This window comes from Hevea brasiliensis, chromosome 18 (genome assembly GCF_030052815.1).
Source record: "Hevea brasiliensis isolate MT/VB/25A 57/8 chromosome 18, ASM3005281v1, whole genome shotgun sequence".
Lineage (NCBI taxonomy): Eukaryota > Viridiplantae > Streptophyta > Magnoliopsida > Malpighiales > Euphorbiaceae > Hevea > Hevea brasiliensis.
The window spans coordinates 37,377,365-37,397,089 of NC_079510.1; the positions used below are offsets into that span (position 1 = coordinate 37,377,365).

Sequence of the window (19,725 nt, forward strand, 5' to 3'; positions counted from 1 at the left end):
TAACCCAAGGCCTAAGGCCCGTTAACGGTGTGCTTCGTACAATTTGCAAAAATAATTTGTAGAGGCTGAAAGGGTTTTCTGATTTCAGAGAAACTCTGCACTAAACCCTACTGTCTACTGTTTACTCCACCCTCAAACAATGAAACTCCTAATTCAATCAATTTTTGGTACATTCTTTCTCTTGATTTTCTTATCTATCAGATAAATTACCACATGGAGAAATCAGCACATGTGAAACAATTTTTGATGGATCGTTTCAGGTCACCGGCGACCACTGCTTCGAGGGTTGGGTCGCCGTTACTTCGCTGTGTCCACCGAAGAGTATGCCAAGCGTAATTACGCTAATAATGTCTCAGAATACAATACTGTTGTTGGCTCTCTCACTGCTCAACGCAAGTACATCCTTTTTCTCCCTTATATACAGTTCTAGAATCTCACGCTTTTTATGTGAGTGAAGTGTAAGTAAGCACTCGTTGATGTGCATAATAGGTATTTTCTATTGAGGGATGTGTACGATGATATGATGCTTGACGGAGTGCAGCCTTCTCGAGATACATTCCATTCCTTGATCGTGGGGACCATGAAAGGCGCTCGCTTGCAAGACACATTTTTCTTCAGAGACCAAATGAAAGCTATGGGTTTGGTTCCTGATGTATGGCTCTTTTTATTTTTGTCCTAGTTATTTACTGGAATTTGGCATCCTTACTGCTGTTGGGTTTGTTAATTCGACTTTGCTTCTTTTCATTTATGAAGATTTAGGTTCTTTCAGCTATATGCATGGATTAGAATAATGAGTTCCTTTTGTGACCTACCTTGTTCATGATTTGTAGAAAAACCCATCTTTGTTTCCTAGACTGATATTCTGTTTGGTTGATGAGAAATTCAGTGAAATTGATATGTAGGAGAAAAGCAATTGAAGAAAAAAAAAGGTCTCTTTTTGTAGATTCTTGCTCGAGGTATTATGGATTTGTAGTGCCATTCTTAAGAGTCAAAGTTGTCGCCTTTTGGTTTATAATAGTGTTGTTGTAGAGACTGCGAGCATGAACTTGGCAGTTTTGGGACATGAGCTGCACGGAATTCAGGAGCTCCGAACAATCTTTACTGTGGAATTTCATTGGCCTTTCATAAAAAATATTTAATAATGAATTTAGTTGTGGGATTTATTGTGCATGGCTCACAGGGACTTGATTTTCAGATTTCTTTCAGTTTCTGGGTATCTCTTTTCATAAGTTGTCTGTGGTATTTGTCCAAGGGTGTGATTTTACATTTATGTCGTCAGTGGTGGATCCAGAAAAATTTGTAAGTGGTAAGACACACACACATACACACACATGCATTTGTGTGTTAAAAAAATGTAATTATTTGATTTGAATGGTTGCATATCTGTAATTTTATGGGGCAAGGGGTTTTTTTTTTTGGGGGGGGGGGGGGGGGGGGGGTGTGGGTGGTTGTTGGGGGAACTCAAAATGATGATTATACATGAAAATTTTGACAGCAAGGGAAACTAAGGTAATTCAGTAAATCTGCCTCTGTATGTGGTCAATTCTGTTAAGTTAGCCTTGTTTTTCTTATGGGAGCTGTTATTGTTTTAATGTTTTTCTTTTAAAGTGAGTCAACAAACAGGAAATTGAGTTGGAAGTTTGTTTTAATGGAAACTAAACCAGTTAGTCCTGATAAAGAAATCAAACAATAATTCAGCAGATGGTTCTTTTTATATTGTAATTGATGTGAATTTACATTATGTTGTAGGTAACTTTATATGACTTTTTGATCTCAACCTGTGGGAAATGCAAGAATTCTGACCAGGCAGTGCTGGTATGTTTTTGCAATAATTTTAAATTTGGATATATACTTAAATGCTTAACTAGCCATCTTATGGTGGAACATTTATTTAAAATTTGTTTTCCTCTTTAATTGAAGATTTTGGAAGAAATGAAGAAATATGAAGTGAAGCCAAATGGACAAACCTATGTCTGCCTACTTAATGCATGTGCAGCAGCTGGTCGATTAGATCGAGTGTATGCTATTTCTTTCTTGGTTTCTGTCCTTTTCCTCATCTGACGCCTAATTCCATGGTCTAATAGTTATAAGGTTCTCTTTGTGGTTCAAGGAGAAATGTTGGCTCCTGTATCTCTGTAGACAAAGTAAAGAACTTCTTAATGTTTGCATCTGTTCCTACTAAAGTGGTTGAGATAATTCCTGAATCAGAAATAATGTACTGAAGAGAAAATAAGTCTCATTAATTTCAGAGTAATTAGAGTGCAAATGCATACACTTATTCTTCCTATAATTATGCTATACAGTTACTTTAATAATGCTCAACTAATTAGGAATACAAATATGCAACTAATTAGGTAGTTGACTTCCCAATTTCCCATGACAAGTACTAATTGTTTTCTTGATATGAAAGCATTAATTGCTGTCAACGGATGATAACCAAAATGTCTATTATCTGCTCACATACAACTTAGGATCTAAGCCACCATTGAACTCTTGGACCATTTCTTGAGCCAATAGTTGCCTTGGTGCATGACTATTTAGCCTTTCAACTTTTTTCTTGCTATAAATTATTTTTTGACCAGCACATGCAACAAGATTATTTAATGTGACCTGTACTGCAACGTTACAGCTATGCAATTGTTCGGGATATGACTGCGGCTGGTGCTGGCTTGAACAAGTTTTGCTATGCAGGACTGATCACTGCACATATTAACAAGACTCCAGTATCAGATGATACACCCACCAAAGTAACTATCAAAGATTTCTTTCTGCCTTGTATAATTTTATGTTCTTTCTATTTGAAAGTGTTTCTGATGTCTTTCTTTTGTTAAAAGATAATTGAGTTTGTTGAGCGGTCAAAGGGATGGTCCTCTGTTGACAAAGCAATTTACAATGCTGAAAATTTGATGATGGGTGTTTCTGAAGAGGAATTATACAATTTACCAACTGCTGATTATGTTCGTAGGCGTGGAGGATTTTTGAATAGACAGCTAACTGTTTATCATGTTGCACTTCATGCTTGTGCAGAACTTAGGAATGTTGAGGTACTAGCACACATCTCTAGCCACATCTTCATTTTCCATCACTAAGTGAACTTATTCCTACCAGCTTCAGTGACTTTTATATTATTTTAAAAATTATTTATGTTTTGGTTATGATAGGCGATGGAAACACTTTTAGAAATGCTCAGGAAGGATGGAAAGTCTCCTGACGTGTTCATTGTGATGCAAACGATGAGGTATATTATTATTATTATTATTATTATTATTATTATTATTATTATTATTATCTATAACTAATAATTTTGTGATCACTGATTAATATATCTTAGATCAGCAAATGTATACGAGTGATGCAAAATGTAGATATTGGGACGGATTATTGAAAAACTTTGTGGCTTCAAAACTGATAATGAATGCATGCATTTCTTCGCTCTGTGATTAGATTAGAAGTCGCGTCTTGGTATAGTTGTTGGCTCTTCTGCTCAAATATATAGAGTAGGGCATTCACTAGACCATTGTCTTAGCATTTGGTGGTTGACTTCCTCATCTGTGCCTTTGTGTTATGCACCTATCGTGGTTCCTTTTTCTTTTCTCCATAAAATATAGGTTTTATGATATAATGGAGATGTTAATGCAATCTGTGGGTGCAATATTTGCATTTGCATTACTTTTTGGGACAGTTGCAGAGAGTCCTCATGAGTTGATAGGTTACAGATTTTGACACTTTAAAAAAAAAAAAATCAACATTTTGGCCTTGGAGTTTTAGAAAAATCAACATCTTGTCCTATGTGGGCAAAAAAAGAATTCCAAAGGTGTTGCACAAAAAATGTTTTTTACTGTAGAAGGACCTAAGTGATGGGTTCTATAAAATTGAATGAGCAAAGTTTTTGATTTTAGAAAAGGAGGACCAAAGATCTCAATAAGCTATTGTGTTATGGAATATAAAATTTTATTTGATTTATTGAATTAAGCATATATGAAGAAAGATCTAGTCGTATATGTTGCTAATAACATGTGAATGTTTGGAATAATTAAATTTTAAAAGAAAGGAGTAGTTTACTTTTGTGTATGGCTCTCAATTAAGTAGACAGAGTTTTACTATTAAAATGTTATACAAGTTGAGAGGGAGAAAGTTTGGATTTGTGTTAATCATATAATGTTGGCTAGTGAGGAAGCATTTCCAAAAAAATAATTGGCATGAGGAAAAAGAAACACTCACATGCTATGAACTATGGGTTTTTTTCTAATATGTTAGTTATAGAACCAGCTGAATTATATGAAGTTGGCTGAGGTGATTTGATATGGTCATTTTTAATTCAAATTAATATGTGTATTTGCATTAATATGCCATGATTCCAATATATATGGCACCGTGAGGACAATAGTTAGACAGTAAAGAATGAGGTTTCAGCTAAAATTTGCTTGGTGTTGATTAGCATTTTGGATTATCAGTTCATGTGGGAACATTAACAAATATAACATTTTGCATTGCTGACTAGCTGGTGATTCTTGTTTTTCTAATCATTATGGTTTTTGTGTCCTAAGTCAGTTCCTTGTTGGGAATAGAACAGTTAGTCCTAGGCTAATCTTATATCTGCAAAGAAAAAATTGATCTTTCAGTTAGACATTTCAACTTAACAATATTTTACGTTGATTTGCATTTCTGTTTTTGGTCCAGGTGCTATCTACATTCCGGAGAAATTGATAGTGGTCTTAAAACTTTTGAAGAATACATGAATTCTGGGAAGCCTCCTATGATAGAGCTATACATAGTAAGTCTCGGTAGCAGATATTGATATGTGATGTGATAAGATAAGATCATATTAATCTCCCATAAGTTGAATTTTGTTATTGCAATAGAATACTGTTTTGTCATTTTTGTGTTCTGGAGAAATTCGAGGATGGATCAATCAATAATATTGGAGACAACTCATTATCTGAAATTATATGTCATTTTGTTTCTGGAAAAAATTCTTTTTTTTTTTTTCTTTTTATAATTCCTGATGTATGGTTGGTAGTTTCCCTTATTCACGGATACCTTCCATCTGAAGTTCTCTTCATTACTTTGTTGTTTTTCATTCCTTTGTTCTTTGAAAAGAGTTGCCTATTGTATATAATATAAAATTATTTGGGATATCACATGAAATTGTGTTAGTAGTGTGGGTACCCTTGGCTCTTAGTAGGCCCATTCTAACTTCTCTTTGGTTATTAATTTGCAATTGAGAAAATTGTGTGGACTTCTGTGGTTGTAGACACTTGTAGAAGGAGCCATGGTAGGGTATACTCCCAAGGGAATGCAACTTGCTCAAGACACACTGGTATGATTGGGTTATGATTCTTTATTATATTTCTGATGATGTGATCAATATTCTCATCATATGGCTCCTTGGACAATGCAGGTAAATATGAATTCCAGAAACTTTTTCTTGAGTCCAAAACAAGGAAGCGATCTCCTCCTTGTAGCAGCTGGTGAAAAGGTGAGAGAAGTCACAGTACATTCTTTACAGTACATTCTTTATACAAAATGATATTCCTGCTTTGAGTTGCTGGGGAGTGGGTTTCTATTGATTTATATATTCTTAGTCATGTTAAGATTGAAATCCTGGTTGCACTTGCACTCTATAAAATTTTAATATTTCTTTGCAGGGTGGTGGATATACAACTGCTAACTTTATATGGGACCTGATGCAAGGTCGTAAAATAACCCCTTCATTTCCAGCTGTGGAAGCATACTACAAAGGACTAAAAGTGAGTCTTCTTGCCTCCATGGTCATTATGAGATTTACATTGCTGTTTCATTTTTCCTTTTTTAAGAATTACAATTTCTACTTAAATGATTAAATAAATATTAATTTAAAATTTTCAGTAAAAGAAGGTAAAGTTGTTTTTATGAAAATTTCGAAAATATTTTATGCCTTCCTGTGTTGTTAAGGCTTCATATTCATGTGTTAGCAAAGGTGAGTTCTCAAGTTGATGCCAATTTTGAGGGGACCTATGATAATATTTTATAGAAAACTCAAACATTCCATTTGGAATGATTCTTATACTATAATTAATAATTCAATTCAATTCTATTAAAAGTAGTTAATTTAATGATTTTGTAAGAAAATTCATGTGTTTGGAATTTTTAAAGAATTCATTTGAATTCTATTATTTGGAACAATTGATAAGTGAAATGAATATACTTGTTTTCCTATTTTGTTTTTATTTACAACGAAATGAATATAACTTAAGGAATTTTGGGTTTTATAGAAAATTTCATTAAAAGAATTTATTTCTTACAAAATCATGTCACTTTTGTCATGAATTCGTTTCTTTTAAAATGACTAGCAATTTAAAATTTTTCAAACATCAAATGAAATTCAATTGAATTGGATTCTTTCATTTTTAAACTTTCGGAACACACCCAAAAATGTTTTTCTTTCCTCTAATTTCAGTTGGACATTTTGTCGTAGTTGAAGAACCTTGGTGTACAATGCATTGCTGTTTTCAGGTGTTTCGTTAGACCTGCAGATTTAACTTGATCACTGCATTATGAAACATGGTCCTAGTTTTCATAATTGTGGAGATAATTATTCTAGCATAATCAGTAGCTCCAGAACATGTAATAAATAAAACCAATGTCTGGATGAAGCTGCAAATGCTATGTAAAGCTTATGTTTATGAGTCTGTGAAATGCATCTGGTGGTTTCTACAACTTCTCATTGGTTTCATACGCCGTCTTATAGTTTTTGCAGCTCTGGTCATGTACAGCTAACTTTGCATGAATTCTTGGATTCTTGATATTCGTCATGTATAGCTTATTTTCTTTTATTTCCTCTAATCATGGAATTTGTATTGCAGGAACGCGAGATACCTGAAGACGATCCACGACTGTTAATAGTTTCTCGTACCTATGACAACACACGTCCGAGATATGGAGGTCCAGTTGCAGCAAGGCAATGATTGTTAGGAAATGGGAATTTGATACAGAACATATTTTGTTGTATCAAAGAAAGATGCTTGAAGTTAAAATACGACTTCAAAAGAGATTGGGATCTCATTGTGTCTTGAAATTTTGATGTTACTTAGTCGAATGGTTGATGCTATTCCATTAATTAAATAACCGAATCTTTTCCTGCCCTCAAGTTTCTCTCAGGAAAATATTCAACATAATTTGCTGTGTGTTTGTGCGGTGCAATTGTATGATGTCACAATTATTTTATTATTTTTAAAAATTTCAGAAATTAAAAAATATTTATAAAAAATAAAAATTAAATTATTATAAAAATTAAATTATTTTTCTGTTTCTGTTTGATTTTAAATTTAAAAAAAAATTATTTTAAATATTTTAATAATGAAAATTTATGTAATTTAATTTTAAATTATTTTTTATATTCTTTAATTAATATATTTAAAAGAGTTTTCGAGGGGAACATTAACTGCAATATCAAATGTACTCCAAATATGCCCTAAAAAGAGTGGAATGGAAGTGTGGAAAAGCACAAAAGAAAACAGCGCAAAAAAGCTAATCCTGTTTTTTTTATGTAAATTACAATTAAGTGATAAATTATTATTATTATTATTATTATTATTATTATTATTATTATTATTATTATCTTTTTCCTTGAAGTGATAAATTATTATTATTATTATTATTATTATTATCTTTTTCCTTGAAGAATAGAAGCATAAGGGATTATCACCTGTAAGTTAAAAGCAAATACTAGATAATTAGTTGAAAATTAATATAGATATTTAAAACTTGAAAAATTATAAATAAATTTCATGGTTATTTTAATTTTAATTTTTGCTTTATATTTTATATACTTAATTATTAAATTGTTAATAAAAAAAAACTTAGTTTGAAAAAAAAAATTTCGTAGATACTTGCAAAGTCAAATATGCTTGTTGTGCTGAAATTAAATAAACTACTTGCATTTAATAGAATTTTGCATGGTTTTGGGGGATTCGTATTAAACTGAAAAACTATGTTGAATTAAGAAAAATTATATCAAACTAAATTTATTTTAATGATTTGGTTTAATTTTAATTTTTTAATAACAATGGAATTAAAATCACAGCAAAATTAAATCAGTTTTGTATCAAAATGAAATCGATCTAAGAATCAATTTATAAATGCATTTTTTTATATTTTTTTAAATACATTATATACTTTTAATATAATTATATATTTATATGTAATATAATATACATATATTAAATGCATTAAATTACCTTCTAATTTTTAATGATAAAGTATTATTATATTATATTATATATGTATACTTAATTCATATATATATATATATATATATATATATATATATATATATATATATATATGTATATGTATATATATATATATATGTATATGTATGTATATATAGCTAAAAGGTGTATTATGAGAGATGTATCACGTTTTATACAACAATTAAACTATAATACCAAATATTATATAATATACTTAATTCTAAATTATATATAAACCTTATAGTTAAAGATTATATAATTTAAAAATATTAATAACTAACTTCAAAACTTAACAGCTAATTCAAAAATGACAATTATTTTAAGAACCGAAACTTAGACCTAAATTGTGTCCTAATATCATGCCACTTTCAAGCAGTAGTCTTTTATTGCAAATTAGCAGATTCACCACACACATCTTCTGTGCTCATTTTCAAGGTCAACACTTAATGGTTTTAATCCTACTTAATTGCAAGAGAGAAACTTGTTGATTTGGATTTGTGCCATATCTTTTGCAAAACAAAAGATACATCAAGAGTCATGAGTTCAACTCTCTGTTAATGGGCAAGCACCAAAGATTATCCATCAATTTCTACAGATAAAGCCAGTTACAGATAAAGTGGAAGAAAGCAAATCTCAACTCTCAAAAGACATTTTGGTTGGGGTGAGTGAGTCATTGTTTATAGGCCTAACTTATATTACCTTATTTCCTTATACTGGCTTTGTGTTGCCCTATACAGGTATTTGGTGTCTTATAGTAATGGGTTTTGAAGTTGTGAGGTATGTTTGACATGAGGAGCTTGTAAGGATACTATATGTTGTTGTACTTTTATGCTAGCCTGGTTCTTAGACATTTGGATCTTATTCGGTAATAACTTTTAGGATAGCATTTAGTATTTTAATTCTAATCAAAATATCATCTCTCTTATTGATAATATTTAGTGGCATAGTGTTTATATTAGTGTTTAGAGATTGAATGAGTGATTCATGAAAAGTTATTCCTGGTAATTTTTAGAGATTGAGGGAGCATTTTGACTTAGGATCAACAAAAAAATATCTCTATTTTTACATTATCAGCTGATCTAATATTTTTATCGAATATTTCTATTTTAAATCACTATGTAAATAGCTAACCACTAATGACTAATATCTAACAACTAATAACTAGTAAAATAGTTAGCAGTTAATAATTACTAGAACAATTAATATTGCAAAACGCAAGCTCTCGCTAATTTAAAGAAATTGCTGGTGATCATTTGTGAAACTGAGCGATTGTACTATATCACTCTACTTGAGAATTATGTCACCCCAAAAAAATCACCTCCTGGAGAAGTAAAAAATTTTATTGCAAAAGTGCTGCCAAGTGAGGTTCATGGTTGGGGCAAATTTGTGGGGAGAGGGGAGGAAACACAGGTTTGGTGGGCAGATTGCACACATATAAGATTCAGTTTGGCAAGAATCAAGCCAAATGAGGTTAATTTTGAGGGGACTAAGGAATTGGGGTGCTAGCGCGCATTACATTGGCACAAGACGAGTTGGGCGTGCATGCGATTGATGGGCTAGAGCGCATGTCACCCCATTTTTGTTGCTCCCCGAAGATCCAAATTTTTCTGCTTATTTATTGCTTGCTGGCTGCCTATTTTGAGTCCCATTTATGTGTACTGAATCTGCTTGAAAATGGGACGTGAATTGCATGGGGCTGCATGGGGACTGATCACGTGGGTCTTGCCATTTGTCCTTGGGATTTTCAGGAGTTGGGACGCACCATCAGACCAGATTGGTCATCACGTGGAGGAGTGAGCCTGGTAAGGCAAACTGACGTGTTGAGAGGGACCAGGAGCTGATTGTGTGAAGTGCAAGTGTAACGCACTAAAGGGAGCTGCACATGGGACGGTGACCCATTTTTACGTGCATGGGAATTTCATGCAAGGGACTTGGGTGAGAGAGCAACCAGCCATGTGAGTGGAGATTGGGGCCCAGCAGAAGTGGCGCCCATTTTTCCCTCCCAATTCCCTCATGTCAAGTGGCAAGTGGCTTAGTGGATTCTAGGTGGCGCACCCTCAAGCTGCCTCATGTTTCTCCATGATGACTCACCTATTTTGTAGCTGGTTATGGGACACTTTGGGCTGCCATTTGTTGGGCAGAATAGGGACAGCTTGTAAGGGTATATAAGGGGCTTGTTTCCCATTTCTTTGCATGTATGAGAGACTATTGTATTGTGAGGCTTTGAGAGAGTTTTCTTCTTGCAATTGTACAGCAGTTTGGACGTGCAATATATAAGGAAGCTTTGCATCAATTTCTCTTCTCCTACCTTTCTTTATTTCGTGTATGTTGCGCATGGTTTGGGACAGGTTTGTTGTCGCTTGAGTTGGCTTGTTTGTGTTGCTTGAAGTGTTGGGCTATTTTCAATCCATTGTGAGGATTGTTGCCGTGGGTTTTGGGACCTAAGAGTGCTGGCTGAACTTGCTTTGATGAGTGCAAGTGCCGCACGGTCCTTGTAGTTTGGTGTTCAAGCAAAAAGTGCCGTGACAAGTGGTATCAGAGCATTGAGAGTTGCTCGGTGGGAATGGCTGACACTAGTGACCAAGAACAGGCTGGCGGCACCTCTGCGGGCGCAGGAACCTACGATGTGAGGGAAGGAGAAAAGGGCAGGCCAAGTCAAGAGAACCATCTCGGGTGAGGGAAGAGGTAGGTGACTTTGAGACTAGGCTGTCCAAGTTAGAACTTCACGTGGCTGGTGAGGAGTCAAGGGTTGATGGGTTGGAGAACCGAGTGGGGGAGCTTGCGGAGGACCTAGATGAGACTAGGGGAGATATGCAGGCTGCTCTCAACATGACCTTAGACAAACTAGCTACCGAAGGTGAGGTTCTAAGAGTGTCCCAAGCTGAAGAGGTTTCTGCTTTGAGAGAGGAGAACCGTGCGCTGAAGGAGGAAGTGGAGAAGATTAAGGATGACCTTGCAATGCTGAAAAGGGTTGTGAACCAAGGGAGTGGAACAGACCCGAATACCTCTCATGCAGTCCATGCAGCTAGGATGGACGTGCCAAAGCCTAGCGCTTTTAAGGGTTCACGAAGTGCCAAAGAAATTGACAATTTTCTATGGACACTGGACCAGTATTTTCGGGCACTGGGAGTCGACGATGATGCCAGAAAAATTGATAATGCTCCTCTGTATTTGGCGGACAGCGCCATGGTGTGGTGGAGAAGGCGGTTAATGGATGTGGAAAAGGGGACTTGCAAGATTTCTACGTGGGATGAATTTAAGAAAGAATTGAAGAAACAGTTTTACCCCGAAAACGCAGCTACTGAGGCTAGGGCGAGATTAAGGCGCCTTACACAGAAGGGAACCATTAAAGATTATGTTAAAGACTTCACCGAGGTGTTGCTTGAAATCCCTGACTACCCGGATTTAGAAGCTTTGTTTGCTTTCAAAGATGGGCTGCAACCTTGGGTCAATTTGGAGATAGAACGTAGGGGAGCCCAGGACCTTGCGACTGCCATAGCAATTGCCGAATCTCTTGTGGAGTTTAAGAGGTTAGACAAGTCCAAGGGGAAGGACAGCAAGAGTAAGGGCAGCGGTGATAAGGGTGGAAGCAAGGAGGGAAGCGGCAAGGAGGCACCGAAGGATGGAAACGGGAAGAAGGGATGGCAAGGCAAGAAGGACACGCGGGAAGGGAAATCCAAGGGCTGGAATAAGGCGTCCAGGCCTGGTGAACGTGGTCCCTTGAAATGTTTTCTGTGTGAGGGACCTCACAAAATGGCAAACTGCCCGAAGAGTGGAGGCCTTACTGCACTGACCGAGAACAAGGGTGAAGCTGCACCACGTGAGGAAGGCTCAAGTATGGGTTCACTGCAGTTGGCGGCAATTGTGAAAGGTAAGCAGATTGAGACTGGGGTTGGCACGAAGGGAAGATTATTTGCACAGTTGAAAATTGGCCAGAACGAGGTTCAAGCCTTGGTTGACACCGGGGCATCGGACAATTTTCTGAGACTGGAAGAGGCGCAGAAACTGGGTATCACATTCAGTGGGAAATCAGGTTGGTTAAAGGCCGTAAATTCAAAACCAACACCTACACATGGAGTGGCTGCCAACGTGAATGTGAGGATTGGCGAATGGACTGGGCTTATTGATTTTTCGGTAGTGTCCATGGACGACTACTCATGTGTACTGGGGATGGACTTCATGGATAGGGTGAGAGCAATCCCTATTCCCTTTGCCAACAGCCTGTGTATTGTGGAGGATAAGGGTGCGTGTACTGTTCCATTGAGAAGGGGAAAATCTGCTGGAAGCACCTTGTCTGCGCTGCAGTTGGCTAAGGGCGTGCGCAAACTGGAGCCAACATTTTTAGTGGCCTTGCAGGCCGAAAACAGTGAGCAGTCTGGTGTAGTTGTGCCGCATGAAGTACAGTCTGTGTTGGAGGAATTCTCGGATGTGATGCCTAAGGAACTGCCGAGAGAGTTGCCACCCAAAAGAGATGTTGATCACTCCATTGAACTGCTGCCTGGAGCAAAACCCCCAAGCGGAGTCCCTTACCGCATGGCACCTCCTGAGTTAGAGGAGTTGCGTCGGCAGCTCAAGGAATTATTGGAGGCTGGTTTTATTCAGCCGTCCAAAGCCCCATATGGTGCACCAGTGTTGTTTCAGCGGAAGAAAGACGGAAGTCTCCGAATGTGCATCGACTACAGAGCTTTGAATAAGGTTACGGTGAAAAATAAATATCCTATTCCGCATATTGGAGATTTATTTGATCGGTTGGGGGCAGCCCGATGGTTTTCGAAATTGGACCTACGTTCGGGGTACTACCAAGTCAGAATTGCCGAGGGAGATGAACAGAAAACGGCTTGTGTGACTCGGTATGGTTCGTATGAATTTCGGGTAATGCCTTTCGGCCTCACCAACGCACCTGCTACCTTCTGCACCTTGATGAATCAGGTATTCCATCAGTTTCTCGATCATTTCGTTGTGGTTTACTTGGATGATATAGTTGTGTATAGCCGAACACTTGATGAGCATGTGGGCCATTTGCGGCTGGTTTTTCATGAATTGCGTAAACATCATTTGTTTGTGAAAAAGGAAAAATGTGAGTTTGCAAAGGAAGAGGTGGCGTTCTTGGGGCATGTAGTCGGACATGGGATGATTAGAATGGATGAGGCTAAGGTTAAGGCCATTGAAGAGTGGGAGCCGCCCAAACGGGTACCGGAATTGCGGTCGTTTTTGGGCCTAGCCAATTATTATCGGAGGTTTATTCCGGGGTACTCTCATGTTGCCGCACCACTTACGGATTTATTAAAGAAAGATAAACCGTGGAGTTGGGATGAGAGGGTCCGTGAATCTTTTGAGAAACTGAAACAAGCACTGAGAGGGGAGCCGGTTTTGAGACTGCCAGATTTTGCCGCACCATTTGAGGTGCACACCGATGCTTCGGACTATGCTATCGGGGGTGTGATCATGCAAGACCGACATCCAATAGCTTACGAAAGCAGAAAGTTAAATGATACTGAACGGAGGTATACTGTCCAGGAGAAAGAGATGACAGCCGTTGTCCATTGCTTGAGGACTTGGCGTCATTATTTGTTGGGGAGCCGCTTCGTAGTGAAGACGGATAATGTGGCAACAAGCTATTTTCTCACTCAGAAAAAACTGTCACCTAAACAAGCAAGATGGCAAGCATTCCTTGGGGAGTTCAACTTCGTGATGGAGTACAAACCGGGAAAGGCCAATCTGGTGGCCGATGCACTTAGCCGAAAGGTGGAGCTGGCGAAGAACCACACGCCCCACTCGACTGGCGCATTGGTGAGGTTCTCCAATAGATCCTCACGCCCACTATTGCGTGAGCCGATTGAGCAAGGCAGACGAGGAGGTTCTCGGAGGGATGAACAGGCTGATTCGGACAAGGAAGGGAGCAGTTTTGTACCGAGAGGGGCGGTCCGAGGAGGTTAGTTTTGGCCGAATGCCACGACTCGAAGTGGGCTGGTCACCCGGGGGCGCAGCGCACCCAAGCCTTGGTCGAAAGAGGTTACTACTGGCCTAGGATGCGGGACGATATTGAGCTGTTTGTGAGGACTTGCCTCGTATGTCAGCAGGACAAGGGTGAGCAGCGAAGGCCGGCTGGCTTGTTGGAGCCTCTCCCAACGCCAGGCCGCCCTTGGGAAAGCATTTCGATGGATTTTATTGTTGGCTTGCCGAAGGTAAACGGGCTGGGCAACATTATGGTTGTTGTGGACAGATTGAGCAAGTATGCAGTGTTTATTCCAGCCCCGGTTTTGTTTGATGCAAAGGAGGCAAGAGGTTATTTTTCCGGGTGTTGTGAAGTACTGGGACCGCCGAGGACATAGTTAGTGACCGAGATGCAAGGTTCACGCGATTCTGGATAGAGTTATTCGTAATTATGGGAACCGAATCGAAATTCTCCACCGATTCCACCCAGACGGATGGGCAAACGAGCGGATTAATGCTTTGCTTGAACTATATTTGCGGCATTTTGTTGCCGCTAATCGCAGGGATCGCCGATTGTTAGATGTGGTGCGCTTTTCTTACAACCCGTAAGAGTGAATCGACGGGGCAACACCATTTGAGATAGTCACGGGCGGCACTCACGCCCCTAATCGTGATGATACCATACCGGGGGCCTAACCCGAGTGCTTTTAAATTTGCCAAGGGGTGGAAGGAAACCGTGGAACTTGCTAAAGTTTCCTTGTCCCGAGCTACAAAGAAAATGAAAAAGTGGGCTGATTCAAGGAGGCGGCATGTGGAGTTCACCGAGGGAGACATGGTACTTGTGAGAATGTTTTCCCGTACCCATGGTAGACGGCACAAGGGGTTGCTTCGAAAATATGAGGGACCGTTTATGGTTGAGCAGCGAATTGGGAAGGTGGCGTATAGAGTGAGACTGCCGGCACATTTGGAGTGCCATCCAGTGTTCCACGTTAGTCTCCTTAAACCTTACCACGCAGATGAAGAGGACCCGGCCAGGAATAAATCCAAGAGGGCACCAGTAGCTATAACAAGGAGTTTTGAGCATGAGCCCGAAGAGATTTTGATGCACCGAGTGGTTCCGCAGTGGGGCGCTCATCCTGGATATACCGAGTACTTGGTGAGATGGAAAGGTCGTGCGGTTGAGGAGACTAGTTGGGAACACGAGTTGAGTTTGTGGCAGCACGAAGAACTACTGAAACGCTACCAGCGTGAGGCAATGAGGGCATTGCCGGATTGAGTGGGGGAGGATGTCACCCCATTTTTGTTGCTCCCCGAAGATCCAAATTTTTCTGCTTATTTATTGCTTGCTGGCTGCCTATTTTGAGTCCCATTTATGTGTACTGAATCTGCTTGAAAATGGGACGTGAATTGCATGGCGCTGCATGGGGACTGGTCACGTAAATCTTGCCATTTATCCTTGGGATTTTCAGAGTTGGGACGCACCATCAGTCCAGATTGGTCATCACGTGGAGGAGTGAGCCTGGTAAGGCAAACTGACGTGTTGAGAGGGACCAGGAGCTGATTGTGTGAAGTGCAAGTGTAACGCACTAAAGGGAGCTGCACATGGGACGGTGACCCATTTTTACGTGCATGGGAATTTCATGCAAGGGACTTGGGTGAGAGAGCAACCAGCCATGTGAGTGGAGATTGGGGCCCAGCAGAAGTGGCGCCCATTTTTCCCTCCCAATTCCCTCATGTCAAGTGGCAAGTGGCTTAGTGGATTCTAGGTGGCGCACCCTCAAGCTGCCTCATGTTTCTCCATGATGACTCACCTATTTTGTAGCTGGTTATGGGACACTTTGGGCTGCCATTTGTTGGGCAGAATAGGGACAGCTTGTAAGGGTATATAAGGGGCTTGTTTCCCATTTCTTTGCATGTATGAGAGACTATTGTATTGTGAGGCTGTTGAGAGTTTTTCTTTGGCAATTGTACAGCAGTTTGGGACGTGCAATATACAAGGAAACCTTGCATCAGATTTCTCTTCTTCTTCCTTTCTTTATTTCGTGTATGTTGCGCATGGTTTGGGACAGGTTTGTTGTCGCTTGAGTTGGCTTGTTTGTGTTGCTTGAAGTGTTGGGCTATTTTCAATCCATTGTGAGGATTGTTGCCGTGGGTTTTGGGACCTAAGAGTGCTGGCTGAACTTGCTTTGATGAGTGCAAGTGCCGCACGGTCCTTGTAGTTTGGTGTTCAAGCAAAAAGTGCCGTGACACGCAACACGGAGTGCTAGGCTCCCAGGACATGCAAACGAGTTTCATTTGTGAGGATTGGCAAGATGGCAGTAGAGCAGAGCATTTGGCTTGCAAGCGAGGTTTGAAGGGCAGAAATGAGATTTAGCACGCAGGACGCTTGTGGTGCACCAGACAAAATGAGGTTCACTTGCGCCAATCTCCAGAAGCTTCTAGATAGCTCTAATGCCTATTGGGCCAATTGTGAGCAATTTTCAACAGAATTTTCTATAAACTTTCAAACTTCGCTAGGAGTTTCCAACATTTGAGAAACATCCTAGAAACATCCAGAACAGCCCCAACTTCAGCTCACCAACATGGAAGGGTTTAGACACCATCAAAAAGAGGTCCTTAGTATTTGTGCCATTAAGGGAGATTTCTTGAGATATGTGCTAAACCACCAAAAATATCTTTCTCCACCACTACCAAAGAAGCTTCCTTCACCACAAATTTGAGGAGGTGGGCAAAGAACAATATTGGCCAAATGTTTAAGGATGTGCACGTATTTTTAGGAGATTTAATCCTAGCCTTCCATTTAAGGAGGTGGAAGAGAATAAATCTCTATCCTCCATTTGAGGTAAATTATCCACCACATGTTAAGGAGATGGCACAACTATAAATAGGGGTGAACCCTCATTTAGCGACATATTTGGAAACTTAGAGCTTCAAGCATTTTTTTATCAACTCAAAGCCTTGTACTTAATTCTTTCACGTGTAAATACATACTTTCCCTTTCTAATGTGTTTACACATCTACACACCACCACATCACTTTGCTTCCCCATCTTTCACTTTTGTTACCCGTGTTACTCCCTGTTGGACTAACTTATATAAGGAGAGACTAACTTAATCTCCAAGTGAGCTAAGTGCTGCACAATTGTGTTGATTTTGTTGTCATAAACTCTTATTCCGTGACAATTATCATGGACATGACTGGAATTATATTGGAAACCCACATACTATAGACCTTTTAAGCAAGCATACCATGTACTTAATTTCTATTGTATTTTACAACTTCAAAGGACTCTGATCAATTTTATATATCAATAGAAGAAGGCAGATGATCACCTTGCCTGAAGGTTTTTTTTTTTCCAATTTATTTTTGGTTTTTATAGATTCTATCTCACCAGGATCACCATTTAAGTAGTTTTCACATCAATAGCCTTTTAGAATATGGCTTTTTAAGGATTTTAGACTTCTTAATTCATAGGATGTGACTGGGCATATTAAAAAAAATTAAGAAAGGATAATTAAGGTTTTTTTTTTTTTTTTGGTTGGGGGGGTGTGGTGGGTGGTCAATAGATTGAACGGCTGATCAAATCAAGCAGGTAAATAATATACTCAATCCATTGGTTCACCCATTCCTCAAATTTCACGTATATTGGATTCAAATTATCCTTTTTTTTTTAGTGGGTTCGAAGAGATGACTTATCAAGCTTAGTGTCACAATTAAATCCTCTAGAACTTATCTGCCAATTGGTTCTAGCTCTTATGAATTGGAGCAAATATTCTGCATAACATTGAACCCACTATCTAGTAGTGATGCGTACGATTTTTAGAGTTTTTAATCAAATCGAAACATTATATTGAACTGATTAAAGCGATATCAAATCAAACTTATTTTATTATTTTGATTTAATTTTAATTTTTCACTAAGAACTAAATTAGAATCATATTGAACTCATATAAAATATTAACCAAACTAAAATTGATTTTATACATATATTTTTTCATATTTTAAAATATATTATATAACTTTAATATAATTATATATTTATATGCAATTAAAATAGTAATATATATTAACTTAATATTATCTTTCATTCTTCTACTTTTTTTTAAAAAAAAAATTAGTTATAAATGTATTAAATTACCTTATACTTCTTAATTATAAATGTATTATTATATTATATAATATGCTTATTTCTTGATTATATATGTACCATATAATTAAAAATTATATTTGAAAATGATGAAGACATATTATATAATATAGTTTTACTACTATCTTGTATAGTATATTTAATCCTAAAATACATATGTAATAAACTATTAAAAGGTATATTTTATGATATCCTATGTATTAATAACCAACTTTAAAACTTAAATAATGATTTAGGTATGACTTTTCACTAAAATAATTAAATAAAATTTAAAGAATCAAAATTTGAACATAAATCATATTGAGCTGATTAGAATCGAAGTATAAAAACTAATTGAAATATAAAAAATAAAACTAAAATTGTACCAGACAGAGTTTGGTTTTGAAATATTAGATTATTGCTATAGATTTTGTTGTTTAAAAGAATAATGGTTTTCTATTTTACCTACCAATTTGTTTTTTTTTACTACGAAATTTAATTCAATAATGAGTTGTTCGATAGGAACTATGGTTTATATATATATATATATATATATATATATATATATATATATATATATATATATATATATATAAGAAAATAAAGAAATTATGCATTGTTGAATGTACATACGTTAATTTGAAGAGTAGTGGATATATCTCAAGGGGCAAACTTGTACATTGACTCTAGGAGTTTTTAGGCATTTTGACTTTTTCATGGTAACACATATATAAGATTATTGAATCACATATCTATATATCTATAATAATACTTACCACCGAGTGTGATAGTTTGGTGGTTAGTTCTGTCCCATCTTGGTTTTGACTCCCTGCACTAGCATTAAGCATGATGACTAGACATGTCCCTGCTAGGAGTGCAAGTGAGAGTCTACGGCGGGTTGTCCAACGATTCGTTTCATGAGTGCCACACTTGGTTCGGTGATAGGTCCCTTTCTATGAGATTAGGTTAAATCGATGACGTAAATCGGTAGCTCTGAGCCTTGAGACTAAGGAGGCTATGACCTTCATATTAAGAGAACCCTCATTTTTTCATTTTTAATAATAATAATAATAATAATAATAATAATAATAATAATAATAATAATACCCATCCCTGAAATTGTGAGGATGATTTCGTAATTATTTCCATATTGGAGGGTTAATTGCTTCTTCCTTCATCCACAGCGATTTTGCATTATAGTCACAAATTTACCCTTTTCTGCATGGTGATATTATTTACATTCTTTTTCTTTTTCTTTTTTTTTTTTTTGCATTTGGGATTTCTTTTGTCTATTCTGTGATTGAAATTTACAATTGTGCCCATGAAACCTTTACCCCTTCTATCCACAGCCCTTGATCAAAACGGCACCGTTCATATGCTATAGTTCAAATGTCTTTTCAACCCCTAATACCTCTAATTCTCAGCTATTAC

The 19,725-nt window shown here is 37.4% G+C and overlaps 2 protein-coding genes across 2 annotated transcripts; both read left to right on the top strand.

The window, feature by feature from the left end:
- LOC110651739 (pentatricopeptide repeat-containing protein At4g35850, mitochondrial) lies at window positions 1–7,129 on the top strand. The gene is made up of 13 exons (XM_021807128.2): window positions 1–167; window positions 261–396; window positions 490–652; window positions 1,750–1,815; window positions 1,921–2,018; window positions 2,630–2,747; window positions 2,835–3,044; window positions 3,162–3,238; window positions 4,681–4,774; window positions 5,255–5,320; window positions 5,402–5,479; window positions 5,649–5,750; window positions 6,846–7,129. The coding sequence occupies exons 1-13, from the start codon at window positions 140–142 to the stop codon at window positions 6,945–6,947; spliced, it is 1,338 nt and encodes a 445-aa protein (XP_021662820.2). The 5' UTR covers window positions 1–139; the 3' UTR covers window positions 6,948–7,129.
- A 2,779-nt stretch (window positions 7,130–9,908) lies between these two features.
- Window positions 9,909–14,566, top strand: LOC131175866 (uncharacterized). Its single transcript, XM_058140544.1, has 4 exons — window positions 9,909–10,027; window positions 10,624–10,712; window positions 10,825–14,141; window positions 14,315–14,566. The coding sequence occupies exons 1-4, from the start codon at window positions 9,909–9,911 to the stop codon at window positions 14,564–14,566; spliced, it is 3,777 nt and encodes a 1,258-aa protein (XP_057996527.1).
- The last annotated feature ends 5,159 nt before the right edge of the window (window positions 14,567–19,725 follow it).